This window comes from Cnephaeus nilssonii (assembly GCF_951640355.1).
Source record: "Cnephaeus nilssonii genome assembly, chromosome: 9".
In the NCBI taxonomy this organism is placed as follows: Eukaryota; Metazoa; Chordata; class Mammalia; order Chiroptera; family Vespertilionidae; genus Cnephaeus; species Cnephaeus nilssonii.
The window spans coordinates 39,079,360-39,095,733 of NC_137080.1; the positions used below are offsets into that span (position 1 = coordinate 39,079,360).

The window sequence follows — 16,374 nt, forward strand, 5'->3', positions numbered from 1 at the left end:
GGGAAAAGCCATGAGGGTAGACATTGTGTCTGGCTCGTTCCCTGTGTGCCCATGGCCTTGCACAGTGCCTGCCAGATGTTGGGCACTCGGTAGTATTTGTTTACTGGCTCTGTGTGGTAGAGAGCTCTTCCATACCTTATTGCTAAACAGTAGCTGATCAATTGATGATGATGATGCTATGATATGAAGAGGAGGAGAAGGAGGAGGAGGGGGAGGAGGAGGAGGAGGAAAAAGAAGAAACATTCTATAGAAAATGAAGGTGAGCATCACTCCTGCTTCATTTACTTGGAGGCGTTTCACACGTCTGCCCTTGATGCCGCGTTAATTCTCCACTCCCTGCTCTCTCCAAGGCATGCTGCTTTCTTGGTGTTCCAGTTTGCTGACTCTCGGGGCACCATTTAGCAACTCATCATTCGCTGAACTGAAACCAGTGACTGCCCTTGGATTTGAAGTCCTGAGAAAGCTGTTTAGCCCATAAAGCATCTCCATGGTGACACAATCCCTGCGATGTCGCTGAGCACAGACACGTGGAATCTCCCCTAACTAGTCTACTTAGCCCTCACCTGCAACCCAACGTCAACCCTTTTGTTCAGATTCTCCAGCGGAGAGATTTGGGCATTCCCTCTTGAGTCTGAGGCTGCTGGTGGCAGAACGAAATGCCCTGATCAAATCCAGGATAGATGCTGGCACGGCCGAGCCTGAGCTCTGCTGCCGAGTTCCCATCTGGTTAGAAGATGAACCTTGGAGAATCACGAATGGTGTGTGTCAGCCAGACACTCAGTGCCAAGTAGCAGATTTAAGATTTCTTGATACTCCTAGACAGCTGAGCAGAGATTTTATCAGCGGCTGCAGACGCAGCCAGCCCGTCGTCGCCTTGTCAGCATCAGCATTTGTGGAGTTAATTGGAGCGCTGAGTTGACAGGTCAATGCTGTGGAGATGTCTAAGAACCTTCTCTTTGGTGCTTGCGTTGTGTTTTGTGTTGAATTGTGTATTCGAGGGAGTGAGGAATGTTGCCCTCTACTGGGACTCAAACTTAATTTTTTATTCGAGCAGGTTAGCCAAAAATGTTTCAGCGGGTGGCAATGTTTCTAACATGCTTGGTAGAAACTGAAATGTTTTTATTAATGAGGCTGAATATTGAGAGTTATCGGGGGGATTTCCAGTTGTGATGCACCCTGGCCTTCTGCCTGCTGTGGGGAGGTAGGGGAGTCAGAGGACGTCTGTTTGTTGTTGGTATTCAAACAAGTTCACCCAGAAACTTCCCCCTGCCTACTTCCTAGCCTGGGATTGGTTTGTTCAGATCTCTCTCTAGAACCTGTACTCTTGCTGCTTGGCATGTGGGTTTCTGGTGATCTCTCTGCACAGGATCTTTTTTAAAAATATTAGTGGAGTCACTTGTAAAACAAAGACCCTGTTTCTAAAATCATTCCTAATGCAGTTATGATTTCTTTAGTGATGGGCATTACAAACTCAAATTTCTCTATGTTGGTAAAACCTCATAGTTATCTAATGATGCACGGGACCGCCAAAGTTATTTTGGTAAAATAGAATTTAAGGTGCATAAGTTGCTAAAAATCGAATTTACAGCCTGCAGGAATTAGCAAATAAGGCACTTTGAATTTATTTGGGCAGTGCTTTTTAACAGTGACCTACAGCCGTAATCCATCTTGCAGAGAAATACAGCTCACATATATGGATTTACATGTAATTATGTAGCTACACACAGAAATGAAACAAAACTTTCCCGAATTTAATTCGTGTACAGTGCACTGTGGTATTTTCTATTCTATTTTCTTTCATACTTCCTCCTTCCCTCCCTCTTTCTTCTTACGCTAGTCATGATCCATCAAGTCAGTTGCACCAGTTTACTAATGGGTCATGACCCACTGTTCCAAACACACAGCATTAGGGGTAACATTTCCAACTGTCTCTATCCCTTCCTTTTTCCAAGTTTCTGATGTGTGTACTGGGAGGTGGGGGCGTCCTTCCTTTCCTCCTTCCTATTCCTTTGCTTTCTGCCAGATAGCAGAACAAAAAAATATATTAAGAGCTTAAAACCCCACCTCCAGCTCAGTTGTCCTGCACTCCTCCCCTGGCAAACAGGCCTGTAAAATGCACCGTCCATGCGTGAGTTACCCTGCTCCTGGTGCTGTAGGCAAGCTCTCTTGTTTACCAGTTGAGAGTAATCATTACAACTAGTTTTATAAAAGGCCCATAGGTTTAACTCTGCTCTGGCTTAGGAGTAACATTATTTAATAATAATCATAACCCTGGCCGGTGCTTCCCAGTGGGTTAGAGCATCAGCCCATTGAAGGGTCGCAGGTTCAATTCCCGGTCAAGGACACGTACCTGGGTTGCAGTTGGGGCACTGCAGGAGGCAACCAATCAATGTGTCTCTCTCACTTCTCTCTCTCTCTCTCTCTCTCTCTCTCTCTCTCTCTCTCTCTCTCTCCCTCCCTCCCTCCCTCCCTCTCCCTCCTTCCCTCCTTCCCTCCCTCCCTTCCTTCCACTCTCTCTAAAAATCAATGGGAAAAAATGTCCTTGGGTGAGGATTAACGACAACAACAAAATAATAATAATCATATTGTAATAATAAATATTAAGTACCGTATTTTCCGGCGTATAAAACGACTTTTTAACCCAGGAAAATCTTATATGCCCAGTCGTCTTATACGCCGGAAAGTATGGTACTTATGTACATTATCTCATTAAGTCCTCACAACCCCCACGAGACCATTACATTATTTATCCCTGAGTTATACACAGGAAGCTGAGACACGAAAGGTCATGTAATGTAACCAAGGTCACACACAGAGGACAGACAGCATGACAGTTGAGCTGAACACTTATCCACTCCTTTTACCTCTCTACAGTCATGTTATTCATGAAGCTAGTGGCCTGTCTGAACTGCTCCTCTGTCTTAAGCATGTATTTGAGAGTGGTAGAACCCCTTGCCCTGCTTTAAACTTCCATGTATGTGGTTGGCTGACATTCATTGAGCTTCTCTGTGTCCCGGGCACTGTGCTAGGCACTGGGGGTAGACTCAGGAATATCATGCTCCCATCAGGTTACCATCCTGCTATTGGATGGGGATGGGGACAGCTTGGTGAGGAGACCCCAGGAGGGAGTAGGGCAGGAGCAGGCTCCCCAACCCAGCATGTCCTGCTCCTGTGCTCTTGGGAAGTGTGGGGGTGGTGAGGGACAGGAGGGGCCAGTGCCTCTGACCCTTCATCAGCTTAGACAGACAAACCCTGAGAAAGGATTGGGCAGCTCTGTGGGATCATTAAAACACAAGAATTCCTATATCTTCTTCAGGTTCCTAGGAGAGTAAAATAGCTTTTATTTTGCATGGTTATCAACAGAGATATAAGAGAAAAATTAACCTTTCTGTAATATGAGTCATTATTTTGTTATCTAAAAGGGTCAAGGAAGTAGTTGATTAATTTAAATGAAAATGGCCTGGAAGGTTTAGAAGGATCACAGTTTTGTGATTATGTGACCTCATGGCCTGTTTTCACCTGGGCCTACCTCTTCTCACACGGTGTTGCTCACCGGCCACTGTAACGCTAGCCTCTTGAAATTGTCTCTCTGCCCTGCAAGAGGAAAAGCCTCACATGCGGTTTGATGCCGGCATTAGTTATCTGCAGGTTTACAGATGACATTGAATCTGCCTGGATGAGAAAACCAAGAGCAGGCCCTGGAGAGGACCCACACTTCCGCCTGTTAGAAGTGCAGACCCAGGGATCAGGATCTGTGTTCCAGCAAGACTCCAGGTGACTGCAGTTTCAGAAGCCCTGGCGGGGCCGGCCTAAGCCAGCCATGTTTTCCCAGGTGCAGGGGCACCCGAAGGATGCACTTTGTTCCCATCATCCCGCAGTTGCCTCGGGCACATGCCTGTCTGTGGAAGTGAACTCTTTGTGCTTCAACCCTGCCTGATCCCTTGACAGCCACCAGTGCTTGCCAATTAGCTCTTTTGCTTAATGAAACCCTGGAAAATATATTCCCATACATTTTGGGGTCAAATTCAACATTTGCCAAAAACAGCTTGTAGAGTTAGGACTGAAATACAATGAATGGCACATGAAGTGTGCCATTTGGTAAGTTTTGACATGTGTACTAGTAAAGCCATCACCACAAACAACATATCCATCATCAGCTACCATTCAGGTTTTGTGCCCCTTTGCATCCTCCCTGCACCCCACATAACCACTAATCTGCTTTCTGTCACTATCGATAAGTTTGTATTTTCTAGAAATTTATGTGAATGGAATCATAAAGTATGGTCTCTTTTGTTTGGCTTCTTTCAGCATAATTACTTAGATTTATCGTGACTACCAGGTGTAACAGTTTTATTCTGAGTAGTATTCCTTTGTACGAATATAACAGTTTGTTTATATACTTGTTAATAAAAATTTGGGTTGTTTCCAGTTTGGGGCTATTGACAAATAGGGCTGCCATGAACATTTGTGTGGAAGTATTTATATGATCTTGTGCTTCCATCTTGCTTGGTAAATAAATTCCTAGGAATGGAATACCTGGATCATATGGTCCATGTATGTTTAACTTTCTGGGAAGTAACAAGTATTTTTCGAAGTGGTTATATCCCCACCATCAGTGTCTGAGGGTTCCAGCTCCTTCACCTCATCTCCAGTTCTCTGTATTGTCTGTCTTTTTTATTCCCCACTCTATGGGGGTGATGTGGCATTTCATTGTGGGGTTTTTTTGTGTGTTTTTTTTGGTATAGCAAAGGTGGAAATTTATTGAAGAACAAGTACAGATGCCCATGTGGGGAGGGGGAAAGAATCTCACAGCATAGACTCCCACGTGGGGAGGGGGAAAGAGTCCCTTCATTGTGGTTTTTATCTGCGTGTTATTAATAAGCATCCTTTATGTGCTTATATGCCGTTTATGTACCTACTTTGATGTAGCTGTTGAAATAATTGATTGGGTTGTCTGTTCCTGTATTTGAGAGTTCTGGAAGTATTCTGGGCTCAAGTCCTTTATCAGATAAATGATTTGCCAGTATTTTCTTCCATCCTAGGCTGTTTTTCATTCTTTTAACGGTGTCCTTCAAAGAGCCGAAATTTTTATTTTTATGAAGTCCACTATATCAATTTGTTCTCTCACGTTATGGATTGTGCTTGTATTCTAGGAAATATTTGCCTAAACTAAGGTCACAAAGGATTTCTCTCTCTCTCTCTCTCTCTCTCTCTCTCTCTTTTAATATATTTTTTATTGATTTCAGAGATAATGGGAGAGGGAGAGAGAGATAGAAACATCCATGATGAGAGAGAATCATTAATCGGCTGCTTCCTGCAAGTCCCCCACTGGGGATCGAGCCCACAACCCGGGCATGTGCCCTTGACCGGAATCAAACCTGGGACCTTTCAGTTCGCAGGCCAACGCTCCACCCACTGAGCCAACTGGCTAGGACACAAAGGATTTCTCTTATGTTTTCTTCTGGAAGTATTAGAATTTTAAGTTAGGTTTTTTATTTAGGTCCACCATCCATTTTGAGTTCATTTTTATATACGGAACATGGTAGAATGAGCCAGCATCTCTTGTGGGAAGGTTACCCTTCCTCCACTGACTTGCCTTTGAACCTTTCTCCAAAACCGCCTGTCCACGTGTATGTACATAAGCCTCTTGAAACGTTCAGGGCCTGGCAGTGGGGAAACTGCTGATGGAAGCACCGAGAACTCTGGGTTCCCAATGGTCAGGGTGATGCCTGTCCCGTGTGGCGTGTGGAGTCCAGCTTTGAGGTTCTTAAGGAGTATCTTGAGCTTCCTTGGGTGTCTGGCAACAATGGACCTTCAGAGTGTACCATCCCTGGGCGAGCGGAGGAACCCGTCCCTCAGACCTCAGTTGGTAAGGCTTCATTCTCTCACAGGCCTCTGTTGAGCAGAGTGGATCGTACATAGCGAGTACCCTTCTTAGATGCGTAAGATACATGTTAATTCATTACAGACTGCGGGTGACTTAGGACAGCGGGGCCCCCTTTCCTCCTGGAGTTCTGGTTGAGAAGGGCTGCTGGACCAACAGGGAGACCAAAAACTTAGAAACCTGGGAGGCCCCATCATTTCATGGACTCTCAGCAGCACGGGCTCTGGAACATCTGGGCTAGCCTGGCCCTTTTCCAACCCGAGATAAGATGGGATTCCAGGCGGTGGTAGATGGGCAGCACACTGCCACTGTCTAGACCCCGTTCTTCTGTGCCCACCACCGGGCATCCCGGCTGTCCATGTGGAGACACCTGTCCTCCTAGAGGCTGTGGTCAGTGAGGTCACCGGGCCAGGAGCTCCACATTCCCATGGTCTCCCTCCCACCTCCAGCAGGGTTCTTGCCCGGCCTTGCCAGCCACTGTGCTCTGTCTCCTGTCGGGCCCTGGGTAGGAAGTCCAGCGCTGGTGTCCTGCAGCAGCTCGCAGCCTTCCGGGTCCAGTCTGAGCCTCTCAGGAAATAGGGGGCATGGACAGGTTTACACTGAGATGTGTGTTTGCATTCGTGGTGCATTCTGGACAGAGTGACTCCAGGGCGAGGGAATCGGCTCCTTTCATGCTCCTGCAATTGACCTTGGCCCCTGTGTGTGTGTGTGACACAGACCTGTGTCGAGTGTAGTAAATCAGAACATCCCCTAACACACCTTGTGTTTTCCAGGCGCTCCTAGCAGGCATGAGGAACCGCGAGAACAGCTCGCCCTGCCAGGGCAACGGGGAGCAGGCCGGCAGGGGCAAGAACGTGGTCTCTGCGTGGCCGGGCGAGGAGGAGCCCTGCAGTGACGCGACCACCCCCTCCTACAAGAAGCCTCTGTACGGCATCTCGCACAAGATCATGGAGAAGAAGAACCCCCCGGCAGGAGACATGCTCAGCACGTATGAACTCTTGGAGAAGGCGAACCCCAGCAACAGCCCCTCACCACTGCGGCTCCTGAACGAGACACAGAAGCGGGACAGTGTGGCCTCGGCCACCACCGACGGCGACCCCAACATCTACTTCCTGATCCAGAAGATGTTCTACATGCTCAACACACTCTCCTCCAACATGTCCCAGCTGCACAGCAAGGTGGACCTGCTGTCCCTGGAGGTGAGCCGCATCAAGAAGCAGGTGAGCCCCTCGGAGATGGTGGCCAAGTTCCAGCCGCCCCCCGAGTACCAGCTGACGGCCGCCGAGCTCAAGCAGATCGTGGACCAGAGCCTGTCGGGCGGGGACCTGGCCTGCCGCCTGCTGGTGCAGCTCTTCCCCGAGCTCTTCAGCGACGTGGACTTCTCCCGCGGCTGCAGTGCCTGCGGCTTTGCAGCCAAGCGGAAGCTGGAGTCGCTGCACCTGCAGCTCATCCGCAACTACGTGGAGGTCTACTACCCCTCCGTGAAGGACACGGCCGTGTGGCAGGCAGAGTGCCTGCCTCAGCTGAACGACTTCTTCAGCCGCTTCTGGGCCCAGCGGGAAATGGAGGACAGCCAGCCAGGGGGCCAGGTCGCCGGCTTCTTTGAGGCCGAGCAGGTGGACCCCGGCCACTTCCTGGACAACAAAGACCAGGAGGAGGCCCTGTCCTTGGATCGGAGCAGCACCATCGCCTCGGACCACGTGGTGGACACGCAGGACCTCACCGAGTTCCTGGACGAAGCCTCCTCGCCAGGCGAGTTCGCAGTGTTCCTGCTGCACCGGCTCTTCCCCGAGCTCTTCGACCACCGGAAGCTGGGGGAGCAGTACAGCTGCTACGGGGACGGTGGCAAGCAGGAGCTGGACCCGCAGAGGCTGCAGATCATCCGCAACTACACGGAGATCTACTTCCCCGACATGCAGGAGGAGGAGGCCTGGCTGCAGCAGTGCGCCCAGCGCATGAACGACGAGCTGGAGGGGCTGGGGCTGGACGGGGGCAGCGAGGGCGAGCCCCCGCGGGACGACTGCTACGACTCCTCCAGCCTGCCCGACAACATCTCCGTGATCAAGGTGGAGGACAGCCTCGAGGGCGAGCGCCCCGGCCGGCGGTCCAAGAAGATCTGGCTGGTGCCCATCGACTTCGACAAGCTGGAGGTCCCGCAGCCCGACTTCGAGGTGCCCGGCGCCGACTGCCTGCTCAGCAAGGAGCAGCTGCGCAGCATCTACGAGAGCAGCCTGTCCATCGGCAACTTCGCCTCGCGCCTGCTGGTGCACCTCTTCCCCGAGCTCTTCACCCACGAGAACCTGCGCAAACAGTACAACTGCAGCGGCTCCCTGGGCAAGAAGCAGCTGGACCCGTCCCGCATCAGGCTCATTCGCCACTACGTGCAGCTGCTCTACCCCCGCGCCAAGAACGACCGCGTCTGGACGCTGGAGTTTGTGGGCAAACTGGACGAGCGCTGCCGCCGCCGGGACACGGAGCAGAGGCGCTCCTACCAGCAGCAGCGCAAGGTCCACGTGCCAGGCCCCGAGTGCAGGGACCCGGCAAGCTACGCAATCAACTCCGAGAGGTTCCGGGAGGAGTATGAGGGGCCCCCGCTGCCCCCCGAGAGAAGTAGCAAAGACTTCTGCAAGATCCCGCTGGACGAGCTGGTGGTCCCCTCGCCCGACTTCCCGGTGCCTTCGCCGTACCTGCTGTCGGACAAGGAGGTGCGCGAGATCGTGCAGCAGAGCCTCTCGGTGGGCAACTTCGCCGCGCGGCTCCTGGTCAGGCTCTTCCCCGAACTCTTCACGGCCGAGAACCTCCGGCTGCAGTACAACCACTCGGGGGCCTGCAACAAGAAGCAGCTGGACCCCACGCGGCTCAGACTCATCCGCCACTACGTGGAGGCCGTGTACCCCGTGGAGAAGATGGAGGAGGTGTGGCATTACGAATGTATCCCCAGCATCGACGAGCGATGCCGCCGCCCCAACAGGAAAAAATGTGACATCCTGAAGAAAGCCAAGAAAGTGGAGAAGTGATATGGGTACCCTGGGCCTGAGCCTCCCTTCGGAGCACGTGTACGGTATCCACGGACACGCACCTTACGGCAGTGGCAAGTGGCTTACTACTTTTGCACACAGACACCCACCCAACCGCAAGAACGAAGCCTTACGTTTGGTCTCTCTGACTTCCGACCCGTGTCCCGGGTTCCCCAGGGGTGCAGCCAGTTTGGGGGTGGCTGCTGAGCTGGAGAGCCGAGGCCTCAGGAGCAGGCCTCTCTCTCCTGGCTGTCCCCCCTTCTCCTCAGTGTGAAATGCAAATTCAGCAACTCTTGTCCCTCTTCCCACATTTTACATCTTTCGTTTTTATCAATTGTTTTGTAATTAAAAGGAAACCCCTTTTTAAAAAGATCACTTGGGCTCTTTGGGGGCCGATTTGCTTAGGGAAAAAAAGAATCTTTTAAGTATTCATGGTGAAATGCTGTTAGATGACGTCAGTTGCCGGGATTTCTTTTGAAGGTGGTTTCAGGTGTATGAAATTTTTACAACGGCCATGTTTCTGCATGGTGGCTAGGAGCGTCAGGTGCAGAGAGACCGACGTCACTGACCTTGTCTTTTATGTCTGATTTTGAAGAGTCAGGATGCCCCTTGCATGGCAGTAGCGGGAATGGGGTGGCGTGACATCCCTTCTGACCATGTTCGCCTCCTCCCTCCACTGTGGTGCCGAGGAAGGGGCTTCCTCGTGGCCTGGCCTGTTCGCCGTTGCTGGGTGGGTGGAATGTTGTGCTCCCTCTCTGTAGACAAGAACACTGGATGATGATGATGAGATGAATGTAGATAGACGTGGAAACACGTTCACAATGTCGTTTGAGCTGTGTCCTTCCACTGCCCCCGTCCCTCTCCGTATGAGGAGGCTGGTTGGAGGGGCAGGCACATGTCCTTGGAGAACAGTGTGTGAATAATTGGCTTCTTGTTTGATGTAAGGACGGGTCCCTTTGGACCCACCAGGAACTGTTTACTTTCTGTGTGTGTATTTGTACAAAGCCTGGGTTCTGGGGGCTGTATGGCGACTTCACCACAGCTCCGTGTTAGCTCCTCCAGTCGGTATGCATCCTGTTCCCCAGGGCAGGCCCAGACCCTCCGGCCCTCTTGGGGATACCCGGTATTGGAAGGACACAGGTCATCTCAAATGGGGCTCCCATGTCCCTTCCCAGGGTCCACTCAGAGCTCTCCCCTCAGACCCCCTAGAAGGCCCTGCTGCCCTACATCTTGGTCCCTTGCCTGGGATTGAGACATTTCTTCTCTTCCCACTGGTTGGGAAGGTCAGACTATTTCAGGCCAGTGGCATGTTCTCCAAGAGTTCCAACCAGGAAATTCCCCAGTAGTTAAAGTTATTGAAAACAATACTTTTATGTACCTGACTTTGGGGGCCAAATGCCTAAGAGGAAAAGGAAACAGTCTAGAACTCAAACTGAATGCATCATACCAGAAACCTGAGAAAATGAATGAATCACACAGGGTAGTCATAAAACCCTGTGGCTTAAATATTGGCTACCTTAAAATGCAGAAACAATAGAAGCAATCTGTGAATTGTCTATACAGCTGACAAGGACTTGGGTTCCGGTGGCTATAGGACAGCATTTTGCCTGCACCCAGCAGGTTGGTTGATTGGTTTGTTTCTTTTAATACATATGACAGGATTTTGAACAATGTTTACGTGCTGACCTAGCTTTATTAAAATTGCTTTTAAATGTCATTTACAGATTATTTCTGTTGGAACTGCAGTCCTAAATTATTGAAACTTAGAAATGCACAGGGATTTAATGACTCTCTCACCCACCCACCCACCCACATGTGCACGCACACATTTCTTATTAAAAAACAAGTGCGATGATGGGGACCTACATAAACAACTTCAACTTCTTTGTGCCTGGAAAGAAGAAGGGACTGGAGCAGCCAGGAGGGTCACCCCACGCCCCCTCACCTGCGCCTTTCTCTATGCCTTAGTCTCCCAAACACACAAATGCATGCAAGCAAATGCACATGTGCACACATACATGCATATACACACATGCACACACACGCCCTACCCCCTACCCAAAGATGGCAGTGGCACTCGCCCGCCAGCCCTGCTGGTTGAGGAGTGCCGTGGAATTCCTTCTGGCCTCTAGGATGTATCCGAGAGGATTCCAAGCCATGTGAACGTTGTCCTGCTTTCTAGAGGGTGGAATGTCACCCTGCAACTTCAGAAGCACAATCATTTTTTAAAACCCTGTGTACCCACGTTAAAGAAATCAACAGGTTCTAGGTTCTAGGGATGAACTATGTCTCCGTAACCTAGATCATGTTTTCGGAAACTCTGTTTGGGTGGTTTCCTTTTATACCTTTCCTGCTTAGGGCTTTCCCCGACCCCCCCCCCCCCCCCGCCCCATCTTAGTGTCCCTTTCAGTGAAGAGAGGTGGCCGCACTCGGGGAGCTGCTTGCTGTCCCTCTGGACTGTCTCGGCAGGAAGCGAATGCAGGCCCTGCGGCCTGTGTGGTGCCCTCAGCTCCCCGGCCCTGCAGGTGGGCTCAGGGGCAGTTTTTACATGAAGCAATATAAGTACAAACTACTTTTTTTTTTTTTTAAATGTAATATTTTCCATAAGATCTGTTGGCAAATCCCTTCCCCCTTTCTATCTAAATTTTTGGTTTTCACTTGTTTTTCGGGGTGTTTTTTTGCCTTCTATCCGGAGAAGTAAAGAATTAGCACAGACACATTCTGGTGTTAAGTAAAATAGCAAGTCACGTTAGGTGGTAGTGTCCCTCATGTTCTGTGTTAGGAACTCTTAAAAGAATGTATGAAGGTAGTCATGGATGTCCTAAGTGTTCTAACCCTGCTTCAGTTCACTTTGGCTGAGTCTACATGACAACAGCCATGTGACAGGGAGTCAAGTCGTGTCTTGTGTCGAGGGTGTTAGTGTGCCCCTCTCCATATTCCGTGTCAGCCCTGAACCTTCCTTTCTGTAAGTGGAGGGGGAGGGGTATCATGTCAGCTGCAATCATCAACCCACCAATGGGATCTACTGAGTGATGAATGGATTAGCTGTTTAAATGGTAAGAGTCACTTGGCCTGACCAGACCACAGCATGGCACCGGGTTCCTGTAGAAATGGCCTCAGTTTCCCCCTTTCCCCAAAACGTTTGCCTCTTGCCTGATGGGGGAGGGGCTTTCTCAAGACCCCTGGTTGGAGCCCATTGAGCTCTCTCCCTGCCTGTGTAGCTAGGTGATATGAAGTGGGGCTGGGGGCCAAGGGCTGTTACTGCCATTTGGAAATACTTGCCTCGCGTAGATCCAGCCTTAATGTTTTTCTGACATCCTAGTGATAGCAGACCCTGCACAAAGTGGATATCAGAGTTAATACTGTGAGGAGACAAAATAATGAGAATAGTTTTACCAAAGATAATGAACTATCACATAATGTCTGCATTTTACCATTGATTTGAGTGCATCATTAGAAAACTGAATGTAACAAAAACCCAGGACATTTTTGGAAATTGTATGCTCTCTAGCAACTTTGTGTGAATTTTTATACAAGCACTGTTTTATGAGTTATATAAAATGTTTAAAAATAGAAAAAAATATGGTCTCGTAACATCTTATTTCCTTAGGGAAGAGGTTTCTTGGTCTATTTGTCTTTCTCTGCGGCCTCCTCACTGCTCCCTGGGGGGGGGGGGGGGACATGAATGCTTGGGGCACCCCAGCCTCTGGGGCTTCCACACGTGGGGTGTCGGGGCTGTAGCTCACCGGATTTCAGTTTGTCACAGCTGAGTGAAGAGTCACCAAGTAAATCCTAGCCTGTTTCTACACAACCCGCTTCCTGGCCCCACGGTGGGGGCGCATTTACTTTATCTTTCCTGGGCGCCCAGCGCTCCCTGCCTGAGGCCCAGCCAGCAAAGCTGCTTTTCCCTTTGGGTTAAATGGGATTTAGTTCCCCAAAGCTAACATGTTATTAACTGATAACAAAAGGATGCACGTTTCTTCTCACCCTTCGGCTAATTACAAATCGTCAACTTTAATATTTCATAGTAACAGTAATTCTCAAACTGTCAGAGGAACTTTTTTTTTTTTGGCCCAAGGGCCACAATATGTGAAGTAAGCTGTGATTGGGACACTTTCCCCCCGGGAGTGAGTGCTGCTGGGAGCCTGACACCTGTCCGCCGAGCCGCGTGCAGGTTGGGACTGGTCAAGGGCTGGAGCCCCAGAGGCGAAATACATGAGCGAGTTTAAGCAGGACTTGACGGAAAGCTAAATTCTTAAGCCCCTTCCAGCTCTAAGCATCTTTGTTTTCTACCAAAAAGAAAATTCAGAGGATTTCCATATAGGTGAGCTGCTCTAGGAAACCTCAGAGAAGAGCGCCACCCCAGATTCGTTTCCACTGTCACTGGGTTGGAGATGCGGTGGACTCTAAGGGAGCTTCCAGGTCAGTGTGAAACCCCCTGGCCCGCCGTGGGAAGGGAATGAGCATGTCTCCAGCCTGCTCCTTGTAATGACACCTAAAGTTCGTGTAGCACGTACCATGTGAGAGCTGTACGTGGATCCTCTCAAGAGCCCTGTGAAGTAAATCCCATAATTATGCCTGTTAAGACAGGAAAGCTAAGTCCCTGAGGGATGTTTATGCCATCTCACTTAATTCTCATAAAAACTCGGTGTTTTGGGCACTCTGCTTTGTGGTAGAAGGAGGAAGAGAGAAGTAGCTTTATTGTCCAAGTTGACACAACTTGCAAATTGTGGTGCCAGGATTTGAATCCAAGCTTGTCTCACCATCGCACACCGTCTCAGGAGCTAAAGCACTACATTCCCCGAGTCACGATACACGAACGTTCAGGTCCAAAAACAATTGCAGGTCTGTGTCCTGTCACCCACATCCTCTGAACCTCTGGTGGGCTTAGGTATGGGTGCGCTGGTTTTAGACTTGCCTTGAGTGAAATAACTGGGAATTGTGGACAGACGTGTTCGGGTAGTAGTACATTTTTGGAGATTGTGAAATTAACTGCTGTGGATTGCATTCCCTAAGAGCAGAATCTGAGACGGGGGTTCTTGTGCAATTGGTGGAGGGTGGGCTGTCAGGAGGAGCATGGGAAAAGCAGATGCGTCCAGGGAAAAGCCACCAGCAAGAGTGTGGTTTCCACTGCCGTCTGGCTTCATCCCCATCCACTGAGAAACCCTAGGGGTATGAATTGTTCGGAGAATTAGTCCCAGTTGAAGCCTTGGGGCTGGTTAATGATGTGTCTGAGGTCTTGCCCATGGGAAGGGGGTACCTCACCTGGCGGGGTGGCTCCAGAAGGGTCGCTGGCCCTGGCAGCTACAGGAAGGAGGCAGTGGCAAAGGGGGTCTGGGTGGAACTCCATCAGCACCCACAAGGGGCAGAACCGCCAGAGGACAAGTTAGACCAGATTGCTGGGCCCCGCCCCTCAGAGGTTCTGGTTCCGTAGGTTTGGGAGATGCTGGTGCTGACGTTGGGGGCCGCACTCTGAGACCTACTGCACTACAGTAACTTCACAAAATTCGCCGTGATTGTCTGTGTATACAGAAACAGAAGGCTTAGCACTTTCCTGACCATTAGAAATAGATCTGAGCTGAAATAAGTGGTTTCCTGTTGTGTTCAAATAAAACTGACTACTCCTTAACGAGTGCTAAACTAAGTCTTAGCTTTTAGGTCAGTAGGAAGAGGCGGTTTGCCTCATTTCAGCATCAGGTCTTAGGGGCGCTGCCGAACAGGATGCCTTTGGCCAGAACATTTCTGCGTGGTGGAGCATGTCCGTTGATTTTATTTGAAGGAGTAAGAATTCATTTGTTCTTCTAAATAGAGTTTATAGTCCTGATGGCCCAGATCAGGCGTCCTCAAACTACGGCCCGCGGGCCACATGTGGGTGTTTTTGCTGTTTTGTTTTTTTACTTCAAAATAAGATATGTGCAGTGTGCATAGGAATTGGTTCATAGTTGTTTTTTTTTTAAACTTAAGTCCGGCCCTCCAACGGTCTGAGGGACAGTGAACTGGCCCCCTGTTTAAAAACTTTGAGGACCCCTGGTCCAGATGGTGCGCTGTGTCCCTCACAGGGGTTGAGAGCATGTAATGCCACAGCCCCTCCTTCCAGAGGCTCCCCCGTGTGACAGCTGCGTGTTCAGAAGGGCTGACCGGTCCCGAAGTTACTGGGAGTCCTGTTTTTCGTAAGCACTCCCATTTTGTGAGCTCCTGTAATGGCTCAAGAATGTGCTAGAGACCTCACAAGCATTATTTCAATTAATCCTCACAGAAACCCTTGGGCTAGGTATTTTTATCCCCCGTTTTACAAAAGGGGATGCTTCCAGAGGTTAAGTAACTTGGTCAAGGTCGTACAGGTAGCAGAGATGGCCAGGCTGACTCCCAAGTGTGTGCTCTTGATTTCTGTGCTGCCATTTGCAAAGCTGTGTGGAGTACATTTCTCCATGTCTCTACCTCGTAGTCCCCTACGTTGAACTTTTGCTCACTGTCTACAGTCCCTGAGCTTTCTGGATCCATCCAAGTGAGAGAGAATTTGACTCACGCAAACGTTTAATGCCACAGGAAATACAACAAGGAATGCAGGAGGAATTATCTCTGCCTCTAAAGGAAGTTCCTTCGGCAGAAGCGTCTGAAACACCTGCTACCTTCTGGGCACTGTTCCATGGTCCTAACAAGTCCCAGCCTCCCTCGTTGGTAGTGAAGCCTGTTTGAACTTGGAGAGAAGGTTCTGGTGGTAAACAGCCCAAGACCTGACGTCCTGGCCTGGAACTGGTTTTCCAGACGCATGTGGGCATTGGCAGCCTGAGGCCTTGGCTCTGGCCCTCAGTGCAGACAGCTGAGCCATCCCAGGGGGAGCAGGGCTGGGCTTTGGTCTGAGGTGCACCTGTGGGTCCCCAGTTCCCCGACTCTCCTGTTGCTCACAGGCCGGAACACAGTGCTGCAGAACGCAATAGCCCTGGTCTTCCTGGGGCTCCGTTTCTGACACAAGGTATGAAAGCCAAGTCTCCTTGGAGTGGATGAGCTGAAATCTCCGCACAGGCACAGTTCCAGGCACGATGAGGCATGTACTCCAGCACATGTTAGGACCATGGGGATGGGTGCCTTCTCTTCAGGTTAACAGCAGTGGTGCTGCCTAGATCCAGAGCCGGCTCCTATCGTTTCAGCCTCACCTTCGTCTCGGAATCAAGAGTTAAGGGATTTCCCCCACCGTCCTAAAGAAAATTCTCACATACTAGTATTCTGTGGGGAAATATCGAATAGTATCTAACCCCTCTGAGGGGGGCTCCAGAAAACGGATATAACCAGTCCAGAACTCTAAGTAGAAACTGCCCACTTTATTATATATATATAATTGATTTCAGAGAGGAAGGGAGAGATAGAAACATCCATGAGACAGAATTGCAGACTTCACCATCCTCCTTTTAATATACCTGGTCTGTTAACCAGTAACAATGAGCAAAACTATAAAAGAGCCAGCAAGCATGGTTT

At 49.9% G+C, this 16,374-nt stretch overlaps 1 protein-coding gene across 2 annotated transcripts in view; it reads left to right on the forward strand.

The window, feature by feature from the left end:
- The window catches only part of BEND3 (BEN domain containing 3), a 34,124-nt gene extending 21,730 nt beyond the window's left edge, over positions 1–12,394 (forward strand). For both annotated transcript variants that reach the window (XM_079780722.1, XM_079780723.1), the window contains exon 4: positions 6,658–12,394. In XM_079780722.1, coding sequence (XP_079636848.1) covers positions 6,658–8,901 — 2,244 coding nt within the window. In that variant the 3' untranslated portion in view covers positions 8,902–12,394. The remainder of the gene's footprint in view (positions 1–6,657) is intronic.
- The last annotated feature ends 3,980 nt before the right edge of the window (positions 12,395–16,374 follow it).